This window comes from Aphis gossypii, chromosome 1 (assembly GCF_020184175.1).
Source record: "Aphis gossypii isolate Hap1 chromosome 1, ASM2018417v2, whole genome shotgun sequence".
Lineage (NCBI taxonomy): Eukaryota > Metazoa > Arthropoda > Insecta > Hemiptera > Aphididae > Aphis > Aphis gossypii.
The window spans coordinates 2,945,507-2,963,557 of record NC_065530.1 but is presented as its reverse complement, the minus strand read 5'-3'; the positions used below and the strand labels follow the sequence as shown (position 1 = coordinate 2,963,557).

The following is an 18,051-nucleotide window of genomic DNA, read 5'->3' as shown; positions in this document are numbered from 1 at the left end:
GTGCCGCATCGCCCCTCGAACGGTATTGCCATTTTAAGACATGCCGTCGACGTACGCGCGACCGGGATAGTGTTTTTTCGGTCGTCTACTTACTTCACTCACTCTGTATGTATACCAGCTACGATACCCAGTTGAGATTTGTATTTATATATTTGCACTACGTGCATACGTATACACACATCGGGTATTTGAACTTGAAGGTCTTTGAACGATATTTTTCGCTTTGTTCGCCAATTACCGATTTGTTCTATTGGTGTAATACGTTTTTCTACATTCGTTCCATATAACAATATTATTATTACGACAATGAATCAGACCGATTAAAAACTAGCGTTCGGCAATTACATCGTTGTATGAACGAACAAAGCGTCTCAAAGACGACACGTCGATATATTCTTATAACCAATTATTGTTTTAGTATACATCGATACCGGCTTTTTTTGTGTTTTGATTATACTTTCAAAATATTTTTGTTATTATTCATATGAATATGGATATTTTGGTATCTATAATTATAATATAGGGCTTAAGGTATATTAAAGATTGAACATTATAGAATAATTTTAGATTTTTATAAGCTATATAATATGTATAAAATTTACGCAAAACTAATTTTACCTTAACTTAAATATTTAAGTGAATTGTCTTAGTATCAAACTTAAAGAATAAAGGCGAACGTTAGACGTTTGATATTTTGTGAGTACTTATGTTAATTATACAATTGTTTATAACTTGCTTAATAATTATAATATCGTAAGAAACTAACGAAAGAACTTTGATAATGTTTATTCCTTATGAAAGGTTAATTTTAATTTTTTTTTCTATGTTACCTAGGTTTGATTATATAGATCAACATACTCTAATATTAAAGCTTACAATACAATTTTATTATTGTAATTGGTTCAGTTAAATACAAATTGTTATTGTACTTTTGTAAATTGAATACAACATATACATGTGCGACTTCATTTTTTTATTTTTAATACTTAATTTTATAAATTTTCAACTATATAAGAATTATGTTTGTATTGAAAATTTTTATTTGATCAGTTTACCCTCAACAGTAATCATTCAAAAACCTGAAAAGAGAAATAATTGCTCATATTGCAAGCTATTTTTGGTTATAAATATATTATGTTGTATACGTCCTTTAGCTATGTGTCATTAATTACATTTATAAATACAAACTAAAATCGTAACTCATAGGGGCGTATACTAGTTTCGTGACGTCGTTTCACAAATAGCTGTTGATATAGTTTCGTTCGTACCACCTAGTGTCTGCGGTACGACGGTTGACAGGGTTTCAAATAATATATAAATCGTATAATTCTGTTGTCTCGTGTACGAAAAAAATTTAAAAAAAAATACTATAAATTAAAATATTGATAAGTCACACAATACACTGTATTTTGTAAAGTTTTACGTCATTCGTGTTTAATAGTCGTTAGAAAAAAAAGAAAAAGACACCTTTTACAAGGTCAATGTCAACATACGCAATATTTGTTCTCCTATTTAATTTGTATATATGTTCAATTCAAAACGGCGCACGATTCGCTTCCGCGCGTTACACATAGACCGGATCGATTGGCCGTTTAGTGTGTAGTTGCGATTTATTCTACCTATACGCATATACATCAATTATCAGTACGTCACACAATATACCGCAGCAATGCTTATAATAGTGCAATGAATGATGTATCTCCATAATAGTAATTATTACCGTCACAACAGCGGTAATAGTATAAAATACAATAACCGTATACATTATAACTTGTTGTCTATATTATAGTGTTTACAATATTATGTGAGCACATCTCGCATTAGGCTCCGGGAGCTGTAGCAGTTTTGCAACTAGGTAACCACCATAACAAAAACAACAACACCGATAATAATAATAATAATTGTTTTATCCGCGTAGTGTGTCGAACACGAAAAACGCATCAATAGTATCGGTGCACCACACTGTGTACGTATAGTGTATAATACACACACATATAAATATTATATTATATGTTATAATAGATGTGTTGCATCACTCCGTATTTTTATTATAAATAAAATGTATCTATATCTGCATTCTGCACCACCGCTCGACGACGGCAATGCATAATAATATATAATAATATATTATAATATTATAATTTAAACGTGTGCAGCATTATAAGCTATTGTATAGTAGATTTTGCAACCGTAGTTTTATAGCCTTAAGCCCGCACACGTAATATACAGTACTGTGTTTGAGCATTATAATATATTATTATATTAGTATAAATACCTACGGGAGTTAGCGATTTTTTTCATGCGAATCGATCTGTATCTTTACAGGTCTTCTGGATGTATTCGTAATTTTTTTTTTATAACCACTTGCCGCATAATATAATATACCTACTAGTTACTTTATTTTATTGTGATTTTTTTTTTTTAATGTAGGTAATACTTGCAAACCTCTCACTTTTAGTTATCGTCAAAGATAGGTAAAATATACCTATTAATTATAAAGTGTTTTAATTTTAAATTCTCGAAGAAAATATATTTATGACTATTTATTTATTTAAATAACACTACATAGTTAAAGCATAAACAAAGATGAAATGTTATAACATTTATTATATATTTCTATCACTTGTTTTAACGAAATCTCTTTAATTAAATTCAAACAAATGGTTGAATCAATAATTATCATTTATCATGCATATAAAATATGTATATCAGTTATTTTTAATGCAATAATCTCAACAGATGGGACTACGGGAAGAAGTCGGTTGATCGTGAATTGTGACCAGAAAATCCTTTTGGTTATTCCCTACAGGGACTGTCACTATTCCTATTTTACACGAGTAGCTGCTGTGGTTTACAATTGATTTCTATAGTTTAATACGATAACTCACAGTATTTTCAATTGCTTGTCTTCAAAAACGATAATCAAAAGTATAATGTAATGTTTGTACTAGCTATTAGGTCGTACGTGTCAATATCGTACTTAGTCGTCGTCGTCAGCGATGGCACAATACAATTTATGCTTATATAATGTTTTTGTTTTTTACATTCGTTGTTAATGTACATCGTATACTCGCAATCTACCTATATATTATATTGTTCATGTCATAATATATATTATATAGTGTCGTATTTATTATTATTGTTACGGTTGTAATTGTTTAACGTCATACGTACAATTTATAGTATTAATTTTTGCGTTTTAGTATAATTTGCAACGAACGATTGTTTAACGGAAAAAATATTCTAATATTAATTAATTTAAAAAACTAAATGTTTCAAATATTTTGTATGCTTTAACTCTAATAATCATAGTTTATAATAATAATAATATTATTATTGGGTATTGTATTATATTACATTCTGAAACTTTGACGATAACGATAAGATATTTGGTAAAATGATCTAAATAATATTGTGGATCTTAGATTAATATTTTAATTGTGATTTGAACTATATACCTATAGGCTATATTAGTATATTGTAAACATATTTATCAAAGGCTGTATCACGAAAATTTTAGTTTTTTTTTATTATACTTTTTCCATTTTTTTTATTTACTGTTGACCATTTAGTGTTTCTGAAATGAAAAGTTTAAAGGTTAAGTTTTACCTTTATTAGATTTTAATATGTATTATAAAATAAGCGTTTATTCGTATTGGCATATTACAACTTACATCATGATGTGTGTCTTATACTTTTTATACCTATATTACCTGTATGATGACGTCCCGCACTATCAATATTATTTAAATTAGTATATTTTCATATGCTATATGCCCCTATAGCTGTGTTATATGTATATTATGCAAATTTCAAAACACTATTCAAACTAGAAAAATCTGGAAATTGTGTACCTATCGAATGTCAATGGTATAATGGTTATAATGAGTAGTGTGTTTTGTTTAAAAAAAATTTGATAAACTGTTAATGACAGATACTATATTGACATATTAAAATATTATTAAGCAAAAGTAAAAACTTTGGTGATAACTGATAACTATTAAAGCTAAACTATGTATGTATAATACATATAAAATATATTATATAGGTATACTAAATTATACACACACAAGTTCACTAACTGTTACCTTTACGTTAATGCGAATAACACTAAACAACGTGGAGATCACGGGTCAGCTGTGGCACGTACTAACGCAGCAGCCGGTGAAGTGTGTATGGCTTAATTTTGTCTACACAATTTTAACCTTTTTTTTCGCCTCTCCTCGTGACCTAGAACCAAGAAAATTGTTTCGAAATCGTTTAAATGGCTATAATTTCATTTCATTTCGTTTTTTTATTTATTATTGTTATTACTTTATTATTTTTGTTAGTCTATACTTTATACAACCCTATCCACTATAAGCGTGTTTTGTCGCGGTCGTGCAAGTCGGGGTCGTGACAGTGAAAGTGTCCGCGGCACACAATCGTTTGTTATTATTACACGGACGTGAATCTTCCACCTTCCAAATTAAATTCGCAGATTTACCTTCGTTCAATTGTAGGGCACGATGTCATCCGCATATAATTTATGTTATCTCTTTAACACTATTACCATCACTTCATGTTGTTGTTATCGTGAAAATCTTGTATAGTTATGTGAAATTAATGTTGCCTGTAAATTCAATTTTAAAAATGTTACGAAAAATTATCTTATTTTGTAGCAAATTTATTAGTGTGAGTGCTGAGCGTGATATTAATTTCAGACATGTTTCGTTTGTCTTATGATCTTGTTATTGTTTTGCTTCGTTTCCGTAAGTTTTTGCAACTTTTTTGTTTTTTCATTTAGTAGTTTCTTTTTTTTTTTTTTGTTTAAATTTTAGTCTTTAATCATCACATATAATATGTAATATATATTAGTAAATAGTGATTATAGTATAAAATTTAAAATAACGTTATAAGTGCGGTATAATGCCTATGGGTTTTAAGAATATATATTAATACAATTATTATTTATTCGATATTAATGTGGGGTTTTGAATAGTAAATAGTAAATATTGTAGTTCAACAAGCTTTCTCTATACTATACTTGTGATGAGTCATTTATTTTGAATAATATTGTTTTTAAAGTAGAGAACCCATTGTGTGTTAAACGGATTTTTCAAAGTTATAACTGTCTATATGAAACTGAAGTGTGTTGAAGTTGTGGTAATGAGTTTTTCTATTATCATAATAAAACAAACAATTTATATTTAAAGTGCATTTATAAGTTATAATTGTATAGTTAAATAATTTTAATTACATTTAAAATAAATTCTTATCATATTATCCTTTAATTACATATTTTATTTAAATATTGAAAATATAATATACATTAATGTAAAAGAAGTAAAGACATTATATCTTCAAGTATCAATGAACAAAGTGTATATTTTTAAGTGCTCTGTAGAAAGATTATACTATTATAATGTATTTTAATTTAATGACAGGAAATATAAGCCGTTGTTGTCAAACAATAAAAAAATAGTTATCTTATTTGTAATTACTAATTAACGTCTTAGTTTATTCTATACTATATTATTTTGTATTGTTCAAAATAAATAATAATTATCAACTATAATTTTTCTGAATATATTATAGTCTTGCTCTATCGTATTCAAGACATCATTTGTTTAATTTTCTTGAATTACCGTTGTAATTAAAACTATTTGTTATGGACTTATTTATTATAAAACGTAGTGTATTAAAGTGCATCATATCGGTGGAAGGTGATATTCTAACCACAAACTAATATCTCTTTTGTTCACTGGTTTCAAATACATTTGCAGTACCTATATAGTGTTGTAGATCGCTCGAAAGCCCGACAGTAATACCAACAATGAAAATAAACTTCATAAAAAAATTATTTAGGCTTATGTATTGCGGTTAGTTGCTTAGATACGATGCATTACAATTTCCAGCGCTCAGTAATGATAATTATTATATTGAACGATGGGGCTAGGCTGTGTACTGTTATGTACAATTGTTTGTAGTACATTGAACTTGGCCCATACATCACACGAGGGAACTATAAAAAAAAATCTGTTTTTTTTCCACTCTCGTGTTAAATATAGTTGCTACTGTATTGTACAGTTAATCTATTTTCGTGAAAAATAAATCCGATTCAATAAAATTGTTTTAGTTAATTAAACGCTAAAATTTCATGCAACTTTATCGTATTAAATCTGACCTTGAAATAAAGTCGAATGTAATGCATAATAATGAAAACAACAGTTTCAAATAACGGGCAAACATTTAACCGCGTTAATTACTTCTTCACGTTTTCTTGTAAAACTTGTTTTAAAAGTGTAGGTCAACTTGTATAATATGTTTTCGAATTTGTTACTCTTTACAATATTAATTTATATTAATAAATTATAATATAATATAAATGAATAATGATTAATATCGTATCCAGGTATCCTATATACATAGTCTATGTTATTCAATTCATTTAATATAAAGCTCACGAGATTTAATTGTCTAATGTAGTTTTATTTATTGATTTTTGTAGGATTCGGGAGCCGGCAGTTCGTTGGACGAAGATGAACCGATTAAAACCAATCGCAGGTAAGAAAAAAATATCATATACGATGGACCTACCTGTGAAAAAATACGTATCATTATGCTTTTGAATATAATAATATATGTGTCTGAGTGGAACTTTGCCAAAACAGTTAGCCGACAAATGTCCATAATACGACCTACGGCTATAAAACCTCTATAGAGTGTGTGTGATAAGTATTTGCTACCGTTTCATCGATTTTCTAAACAACTCAAGGATACTGTAGCCTACGCCTCGCACCAAAAATAAATCTAAGACTTTCACCCAAAATTGCTGTTACCGCGTTGCCTTTATTGTAGCAAACAAATTTAGAACGGAACTAATTGCAACGGTTTTTTATTTTTCTGACAATAGTGCTTTTTACTCGAAAGACCTTGAGTGCGTGTAATAACAAAATATCTATTGTATTATGTAACAGACTGTATTTATCGTTACTTACATGATCTATTTGTAATATAAGTTTAAGTACTTGAAGGTACCATGTAAAATGCAGATCATTAATGTCTGTACGTTTTTCTTCAGTTTCTTATTTTATCATATTATAGTTTTAAAAGTAGTACCTATTTACATTTTCATTGAATTTATTAAATCGTCTTTAATAAAAACCTAAAATGTCTGTATATGTACATCTGGTATTAATTATATAATTATTTCAACACTATCACAAAAATCGAGATAATTCAAAGCAAGTTTTTAAAATTATCCGCTTCAAACGTATAATTATTATGTCATTTGGTTGTTTTTGTTGATGTTATTATGACAGTTGTATTGACAGTACCTGTTCTTTTGATATACATAGTATTTTTATTTTTATTTTTTTTGGTTTATGTCTGCGTGTTTCGTAGACTTTATGAAAACACATACATGATATTTAAATATACGTAGCATGTTGAAATGAATCTGCGCGTGACTTATATATTAGTACTAATAAATTGTAATATTATTGCTGTTAAAAAAAAATGTGTTAGATATTTCAAAAAATATACAAGAGCTCCATAAAAAAAAATTGACATACGTAGTGAAATTGAGTATTTTTAAATATTTTAAAAATAATAAATTATACATAATAATTAATTTTTATAAATTAATTTTCGTTTTATATATTATAAATATAATTATGTATAATTATGTATTTATATACTAATCAGATTAACTTACTGCATTTGACGATATACTGTTTTTAACATTGATTGAAAATCAATAAGGGTTAAGCTAGGTTAGGGGTAAAGGTTGTAATAATACCATAGTTACATAACATTGAAATATTATATTATTGATTTAATCATACTTGCGGGATTAAAACAGCCAATCCACTCGATATCTTATCATAGATATGATTCAAAAAAGAAAAATATTTACAAATCTATATTACATTAAAATAAATTTATCGAGTTCAAAGCCATAATATTTCAATTTTACCTATGTACTTATTTTGTAATAATTTCTTTTTAGGTGTTAATTTCATTTTATACCATCTTAAATTACATAATTTATCTTACATTTTATACCTTATATCCTAGTTTCAATTCCTTTTTTTGACGGACTCGTATTTTATATCTATAGTATTTTAATATTTATGTATAATGTATTAATGATACTAAAGCTAAATCATTCTTAAAATATCATATATCTTAAAGTATATAATATTTTGAATAAGTACTATACTGAAAAAAAAACACTTGAATATGTTGATTTTAAAGACGAACTCGTTAGTTATTTATTTCACAAATCATTAAGTACCTCAAAATAATAATGATTTTCCATTCAATAATAATTTATTTTGACATTACATATTATCTGCTAATAATATAACCATATGGTTCATGCACATTAAAACAGGTATTGATCTATAATAATGATTATAAAAGTGTTGTACCTAGTTGTTAGTATTCTGTATTTTATTATCATATTTTCCTTATTTTAAATCTTTAGGTGTTATGTTTAATCAATGGTATTATCTGTGGTAAGATACTCCGAGATGACGGTAACTCGTAAACGGTTCGTTTGAAGCGACGTCCTTGGTAGTTTCAAGGTCTAATATCGTTTAGGTCTAAAGAGCAATAGCGAAGGTGATAGAACATTGAGTACTTGATCATAACTACCGAATTCAATACATTTTAAAATTTTAAATTATTGTGAAATCGTATTGGTCACTGTATTTCTATGCGAATAAAACATTATAATATACATAAGTACATACTACATATAGTGCTACTTTACCTATATATTATATATTATAATATACATCATGTAAACAAAAATTCGCACTCAATAGTATGTTATGGCCTATGGGTATACTTACTATCTAAAATTGTTTACTGAAGTATACTTGTTATGTAATATTTTTACATTGGTGGTGATCTTAAATTTATTGTTATTATTATTATTATTAGTGTTTTTTGACCGAGGATAAAGATACTTAAGAGCATTCGAAAAAATCTTCATGTTTTTGTCTTTATTATACTCATATATACACTAGGTATAATATATTAATGTGTCGTGACGATGATTTATTAGCATACTTATGAGTTATAAAAATATTGCGTCATTTTAATCGGTTGCTCGTCATCATACTATAATATACTGAATAGCTGCAGCACTAAGAAAATGGCTGAAATTAAAAAGTACCTACTTATATTTTCAACAATTTTAAATTTAAAAATATTTTACTTTAGCTTATTGCTTAAGTTATACTGATTAAGCTTTGAAAAGATTATAAACACTATAAACTCTTATATTAAAAGGAAAAACCAATTGAAATACTAGCTCAACTAAGTACTTTATTAAAAAAACTTTACCCACGATCACGAATTTATAAATTAAAATAAATATACATAATTTTCATTATGATAGATATCAATTTTATTGAATACTTATTAATATCATTTTTTATTTACTTACTTGGTTTATTTATCTATTAAATAACGTAATTTGCTATGTACTATAGTATTTTTATACAATTATACCTATAAACCGTATCAATTTTCTTGATATAATAGTATTTGTTGTGTAGGTTTTCGCCTTGAACTAAACAAATTCTCCAGTAAAAGGTTGCCAACACCATTAAATAAGCGCTATCGTTAAATATATAAATTTCATAATCAAATTTTTTTTTTAATTGATCATAAATGATAATGTATGTCAGACAGATAAATTATGGGTTTAGGTTAAAAGAGAAGTTATAGGTACACAAACAGTAGAAAATAACCAGTTGTGTAAATACGGATTGTTACAGTATTCTAGTATACATCATACGGCTAAAGACTTTTCTTAGATAGATGGTTTTAAAGGGGAGAAAATAAAGATTTAATTCTACTGATAAAAAACCTTTTTTAATTTATAAGGATATTTTTCTAATTTAATTCACTCTGTTAAATAATTAGCTCTATAAAAATCAATCTTTTGAAATTCTTATATTTGATATGTATATTATTTTATTTTTATTTTATTTATTATTCATAAGTAAAATAGATTATAATTAATGAATATTGTTAAAAGATACTTGTAGATGAATACACTTGTGGTTTATCAAGTTTGATTTTATATTTCAATACTTGTAACAAATTTGGTTTTTATTTTGAAAATTTAAAAATAAAAGATTAATTTACTTATAAATTCTTGAATAGCTTACTTTTATAGTTAATGAATTTAAAATAAAACGATACAACTCGTGTGTATTAAGTTGTGCGACTACTTGAATAAACAGTTAAAATTACTGCACCTACCTATACAGGTTCTTTTAATTTATTGTTGCAGACAAGAAATGTTATCTAAGATTGTATAACAGACAATAATAATTACCATATAAAAACAGTAGTTGACTTTTTCGCCATTTTAAATAAATTAATTTTATGATCAATACATTTATTAAATCCATTATTACTACTGTATATCTATAAATAAATAAATACTATTAGCTTTCGTTATATTTTTTAAATTAAATAATTCCAGTGAAAAAAACTGCTTTGTTTTATTAAAGTTAATAATATAAACTTAACTACTATTTAATCTATACAAATCTATGTAAAACAAAAATAATACACTTGTTTTGTATTTTTAATTATTATCTGAACTAATGAATTACCGGTTTTGATCAATTTGACGGTTGTGGAATCCCTGAGTTCTATTCGTATATATTTGTGACAATCATTTTTTTTTTTTGTGATTTTAGAATTTTACTATATTTTATAAAGCAGTAAGCGCTTTTGGTAAAATGAAAAAATAAATGAGAAGTCTGGCCTACTTTTGATTTGGTTATATTTCCGTCGTTTAGCTACACGTCAATGAGCTTGATCAATCGGGTCAAACCTCTATCTATGATTTCTCAACATCTGCACTACCTAATGTATAGTTCTATATAACTATTTTAGATATAAGTAGAAAAGTATTTATTTTACCATTTTTTTACCGTATTACTAAAAACAGTCACGGTGTATTTTATTCATTTACACGTTGGTTGCGGTGAATCCGGTGGGTTATTTTTTGTGTTTGATCGTGTAATGATTACTTTCTATCGGAAAAATACATAGAATTTCATTTTCTGCGGCTTAAACCCAATGGTAGCAATTGTTCAACGGAAAATCATTTTATTTAGTTGTAGGCGTTCGTCGCCAATAGGACTTTCACGTTCCAGGGTTGATCAACAACAATAGCCGATGATAATTGGCGAATTTCACTGTATTTTTATTCCCATTCATACAACTGCATGATTTCTATCAATAGATTTTTCATTTTGCATTTCTCTATCTGTCTTTGTTAAACACTCAGGATACCCGATTTCCATGGTTGCGTAATTGACACAGGCAAAATCATCATTCACCGATAAAGTCTTTCCGTTCTTGTAATATAATATATACACCTGTATCTTATTTCACCAGTTACTTTACATATCAAAGGGGAGAGTCGCATTCGTTTTGCCGTTTAAAATAATTGTCAACAAAACAAATGTTTACACGCTGGATATTTAGCCATACAAGCCTACTGACCGATTAACAAAAAAATTTGAAATTTGAATTAATAATCGTATTTATTATATAATATTTCTGTTAAATATTTGCTATTATCAATTATGATAATTTACCATTGACAAATTAAAGCTATCAAACGATCCTTTATTTTCAAGAAAACTAAATATTTGTAAATCATAAAAAAAAGTTTTATTGAATGTATGTTTTAAAATTATATTATCATAAGTTTACAATAAATCACCAATGCTAGTATATCTTGATGTTTGTTATGACTTGTTTAACGTACGTGCTCATTCTTTTTTCATAAAACATGAAATCTACTGTATTAATTGATTTAATTATCACATTTAATTTTTATAAAATATCTACAAACACAACACTAATACACTATAATATACATTATAAAATCTATGATCAATTTTCTTTAATTTTAGTATTATATCTTATTCATTAAACATCATGGCATTGTGTAAATTGATTAAATTACAAACCATATTTTTTTACATAATAAATTATATTTCGAATTACAATAATAATCATATTAGAGTATAGTACTATAGTATATCTTTTAAATTATTTTTGGTAATAATGTAATCTTCTAAAACGTGATTTCTTACTTCAATATCAGTAATAACTAATAAGTAATAACTAATAACACATTTTGGTACTGATAAAATGATAACGTTTTCAATAATATTATGAAAAAAACTTAGATTTATAATATAAGTATTGTACACATCTTATCATTACAAGAACTTTATTTGTATGAATTATTATTATGCTTAGGCATATTATTATTTTATTATTGATTATTTTCTCATGATATTTTCATAGCGTATCTTAAAACTTAAAACTAATTTAATATTTATTTCAGTTGTTATTGCATATGGACATGGTTTATCGTTTATGTGAAGCACTATATTTTACAGACATATAAATATTACTATCTATATAAATATTTTTAATAACAATAAATAACAGTTACCTAACTAGTAACTATAGTGGTTAGAATTATCTTGGGTATACCTATTGGCTATTTATAATTTATATTTGATTGTAATAAAAAAATTAATTTAAAGAACTTGGTTTACTCAAAAATAGTAAAGATTTAACCGGCATGCTATTAATATAAATATCTTCCCCGTTATTTTACTGTTTTTTTTCAGTATTTCATCGAAACCTATGTTCGAAAAATAATTTCTGCTGTTCTTGTATAAAACCATCTGTATTTAATTTTAAATGATACTCGTGAAAAAGTAAAAACGTTTTATTTAAAAATGTAAAACCATGCAAATAATGAAATTATACGTAACTAGTGTTAATATAAAATCTGAATGTTCTCTTATGAACACACAATTTTAAAAACATCGTAAATCATGATTATATTGTAATTGATATATTCATTTTTTTTTTTTTTACTCTTTTATAATATGCGATGGCAAGATTTTATACTACGCTTGTATTATAGCCTATAGGTACGAGTATAGGTATATCGTTATACTATTTACAAGAATAACTCAAGCGAGATGAACAAAGATGACGATGAGGTCATATTAAAATTTAAAGTATATCATTTCCTGCTGCTCACAATAACGACATTGCTATAACATAGTTATGTCGGTCGGACGAAACCCGTGTGCTGCGGCTACTATATTACTACCGAAATAAAGTGATGACATAACGCGCGCGCACACGCACACACACACACACACAAACCGAAATACATGATATTATATTTTTGTCTACTACAATTATTATAGTACACATACAAAAGATTCGTTGGTAAATTCGATAATTAGGGAAAACTTCGAGTTGCGCAATATGACCTATTGTATGTCCGTCCGGACACCATGCGGTTGACGCCTGCGACAAAAAATTTCTCTTTTCTGCCTTAGAATACACTGTACCCATTAATTTATACACACTGATTGTACCTATTCCATTTTCTGTGAGTACTTCAGTGTATTACGTCCTTCATCATCATAATACTGTCGGGGTTCCTTTTATTCAGTATTATAATTAAAACTATTTTTTTAATATATATTATTTCATATTATGTGTTCTGTAAATTAATTTGTACTCGATCGTGAAAAAGATATAATATGTATCATACGTGTAACGTGATAGAACATTATTTTTTATTATTGTTATTTTCTTCTGAATTCGTTGTGGACTCGTGGTATAATATTAACAGTACCTTATGCATAATTTTTTTTTTCGTTTATAACCAACTTAAACCCTTTCGTCTTGTATAAGCTATATGAGTTCTCTATAGGTTTTTCCCTTATTAGTCATCATCGCGTACATCACTACTATAGATCTCCCATTCAACAAATGTAATGCTTTGAAGAATAACTTCTATTACCGTCAGTTACGCACAACAATGGCCTCCTAGGTTAATTATTATTATGTTCATTGTTTTTATTTCAATCCCAGTCCATTGACCTACGTCCATAGTGGCATAGTCCACATTATACTATACAGTGTGATTCACCAAGCGTCATCACCCCCATTTTTTCTTTTAATAATGAATTTATTTAAATTTAAATTTTTTAAATTTTTATATATAAGTAGGTACTTAATTCTTGAATTTCTTATACTATTTAAATAAGTTTCTAGAGTGGTTTAGAGTAGTTTTATAGCAATACAAACTTTTGTTTTTAAAACGAGAATTCCCTTCTACACTGTAAATTTGTAAATTACCTAATTGATCATTTTTCTAAAAAGTTTAATATATTTAATTAAAAATTTGTACTAGTCGTTTTTTCAATTATTAAGATGTTTGTACTTAGAATAAAAATCTTTAGAAATAATTTTACAAACATGAAATAGAATGAATGTAGAATCTAATACTTGGACCATTTTTATAAATTATAAAATATGTAGATGGTTATTAATATTTATAACTAAAGTTTTTAAATCACCATAGCCCCTTATCTTCCAAACCCCCATTATAATTACGGACCTTTATCCTTAGTATACAAAACTAAAGAATTCGAACTACTTGTTTGACTTTTGGTTAGTTACAATATAGGAAATAAGAAGTTAAAATAATTTTCAATAATTGTAGTATTACATTGTTGAAGAAAAAGCGAGTGAACATACTTGGCGAATCATCCTGTATATTATTGCATATAGTTATTTGAATATTAATTGTTTATAACGTCTTTAACTTTTAATTCCTACGAATTTTGTTTGTTTTTAAAGTAATATTGGTAAATGCATATTGAATAGTTGTCCAATTTTACATAATTTAATTATGTGTAATTTTATCTAAATTAGTCATATAATAAATTTAATACTCTAATATTATGCTGTCTTTAATGTAAAATAAGAACCTTCTCTTGAATGTTAACTTGTTTAAGTAACATACAAGAAATTATGTTACCGTCCCCGAGAAGTCGTTTTATATATGTCTTTAATACAAGTTTACATTTTTATTTTAGCCTTCTTTGCAAGTGAATGAGTATACAAAATGATAATAATAATAATAATAATATGACCTTTCTCAGTTCATTAGTTGTTTATTAGTAGATTTTAATTTCATATTGATTTAAATAAAACAAAAATGAACTATAAATAAATAGACAAAAAATCATATGAAATTATTATATTTATAAATATCAAGTATTTTATTTAATAAAATCTATAGTTAATATCTCTTCTTATATTAAAATACAATTTGTTCTTTGGTTTGAACTTTATTATACTTTAAGAGAAAATACCTAATATTACCTAATATTATACTCATAACATTAATACCTATATATAGGTAAAACAAATTATAAAAATAAAGAATCTACAATTTAAATCATTCTTTATTGCATTTTTTAATTTCAAGTGTAATTTATTTCTAAACTTAATGCGTTATTAATTTATGAATTTGTGTTTCAATAAAGATATTATGAACAATGAAATTCCGTTTAAAAATACTCAATAGTTTCGATATCGATTTTAATTATTGATAGTCCATTTATAATTGTATAAACACGTTTATTGACCCATAAAAAAAAATTGATGAATCGTTATAATTCATCGCAATAATTTAAATATTTTCTCTATAAACTAGTTAATTATTGAGAGTTGTATGTTTTGAGTTTCATTTATATCCATAACAATAGATAACATAAATTTATAATTCAGACTTCAAAGCTTAAATTTTGATTAAAATAATTTATGAAAATATAAGTTATTATTTTACACTTATGTATCTGTTTGAATAATAATAATAATAATAATAAAAAATACATATTGATGGTAATCATCGAAAATCCTTAATATTAGGTATACCTAGTAATGTTATATAAATTATAGAAGTACAGTTGTGAATATTAATAAAAATCTATACGCGTACTTATAACTACGTTAAGCTAACAAGTTTTTAATTAATACCCTATTCATTATAACATCCATTTCTTTTGATATCGTCTGATTAGATTATTTGAAAACTGCACGCGAGAAAGCTGAATAGCCCCAGGGTTGGATAAACAAAGTATATTGTATATATTATACTGTAAAGTAGTATAGGTAGTATTTGACATCTTAAAACCTTCTGATTGCAATCTTAAGTATATGTCTGTACTTGTATCTGAAACATGTTTAGATGTTATCCTATATATATGTATGTAATATCGTAGTTCTAAAAATATATAAGAAAATATGAAAAGAAAAATATTTATTATTATTATATTTATAAAAGAACATCGTCATCATCCTGAAAATTGCCAACTGCGTTATAACACTGTTTTCGTAAAAATCTTGTTTTTTACTTATTGTGTAAACTTAATATTCACGAAGGACAATCGTAGTTTAGTACGTGAATTTTTATGTCAAAAAGAAATCGTGAAAATTAGGGTAATGAAAACTAAATAATAAATGTATTATAATTGTTTTTATACACCTTGTTTTTGGCATTACTAATTCTTGTATTGGAAATCATTGTTAACCGCTTGAATAACCTAGGGAAATTTAATAGATATAATACTACGCTGAAATAAGTAATTTTGTTTTTACCGAAAACAATGTTTTAATACTATACTATAAAGTATGAGTGCTAACAAAAAAATAGAATTTGTTGCAGTTAATACATAAGTTTAAATTACTGAAATCATAAATTGTTAATATCGTTACATTGATCCATGCTTTTGCGAGACATTAAAAGATCTATTTTAACATGAAACTCGAAATATGTTTTTTTTTGTAATTTTGAAAAGTAGGTATACGGCGTAAGTTATTAAGTCAATAATATTTATAAATGAATTAATCATTTTGTCTATTGGATCATAATTAGTAATTCATAAATTTTAAAAACGGCAATAACAATAATTTATCATATTTTACTTAACCGTTTCAATTTCCCCGTAAATAAAATATATATTTTCTATAAAAACATTGCATGTAAATTGTAAACCTATTTTTTAGAAACGGTTTAAAACTAGTTTTGACAATATAAAATCATCATTACGTGTAGGTGTTTGATACATAATTCTTATCGAATTAATAATGCTGGTTGATTATGGTTTTCATCTCTAATAAAATATAAAACTGACAAATGTTAAATAATTATTATTTAATTAGAAACGTTATTAATATGCCCTATTAAAGTTTGAATAATTTTAATCAATTTTGCTTTTGTTGATACTTTTTTATACTTTAGTTATTGTAAATTTTAAACGAATAGAATTTTTTGATCGGTTATTATTTTATGTATTAATATTAGAATAAATAATGCATTCATAATTATTTTTACTATTAGTTTTATTTAATAAGGAGTTGTATCCGAATATTTTATTTGCGTTGACGTGAAATTCAGTATAATTCATGTTTCTAAGAACTATTCTTTTTATAAAATCTAAAACAATACAGTTACGTGTACAATGTATTAGATAGGTAGATATTAATGTATTATCAGTTATATTCAACATTTATATTTAACTTGTGTAACTTGAATTATTCTTATTATTATTAAATTTAATTTGGTGATCAAATTTAAAGACCTTGGCCATGATCCAGACTTTCTTACTGAAGACTATTAATTTCAATATATCTTGTTTTTCTTACAACAAAATCTAATTTATGTTGAATATTTATAAATCTAAAAAAAACCTACATTATTGCGCCAAATGTATAAAATAATAATAAATGTTTTCATTTTTCCAATTTTTCGTATTGTATTTTTGGTTTTTTTTTTCACAAAAATTTGATTGAAGTATTTTTACTATTAACTATGTGATTTTATTTATACTATTATAATTATTAATAACTTATTAATTTTTATAATTTTTATGTCTTATAAGTTATGAGGTTATTTGAATTAAATAACAAATACTATAGTTGTTTATAAATTGCACTGCCTCCGAGGGTAATATAATAGTGTTTTAATTATGTTTTTATGAAGAATTCGTTGTTGAAATTGTTCTGGGGTTTTGTCATTCAACATTTTGCAAATTAATGGCGCTTAATAAAAATGTGTTCAAACAGATGTTTTGAATTTTTCAAATAATTCACCAAAGTCAAACTTATTTAAACAAGTGTATAAACAGT

General features: G+C 25.7%; 1 protein-coding gene across 1 annotated transcript in view; it reads left to right on the top strand.

The window, feature by feature from the left end:
* The window catches only part of LOC114123238 (protein phosphatase Slingshot), a 56,296-nt gene that overhangs the window by 8,682 nt on the left and 29,563 nt on the right, over positions 1 to 18,051 (top strand). The window contains 1 exon segment of the mRNA XM_027986139.2: positions 6,491 to 6,546. Coding sequence (XP_027841940.2) covers positions 6,491 to 6,546 — 56 coding nt within the window.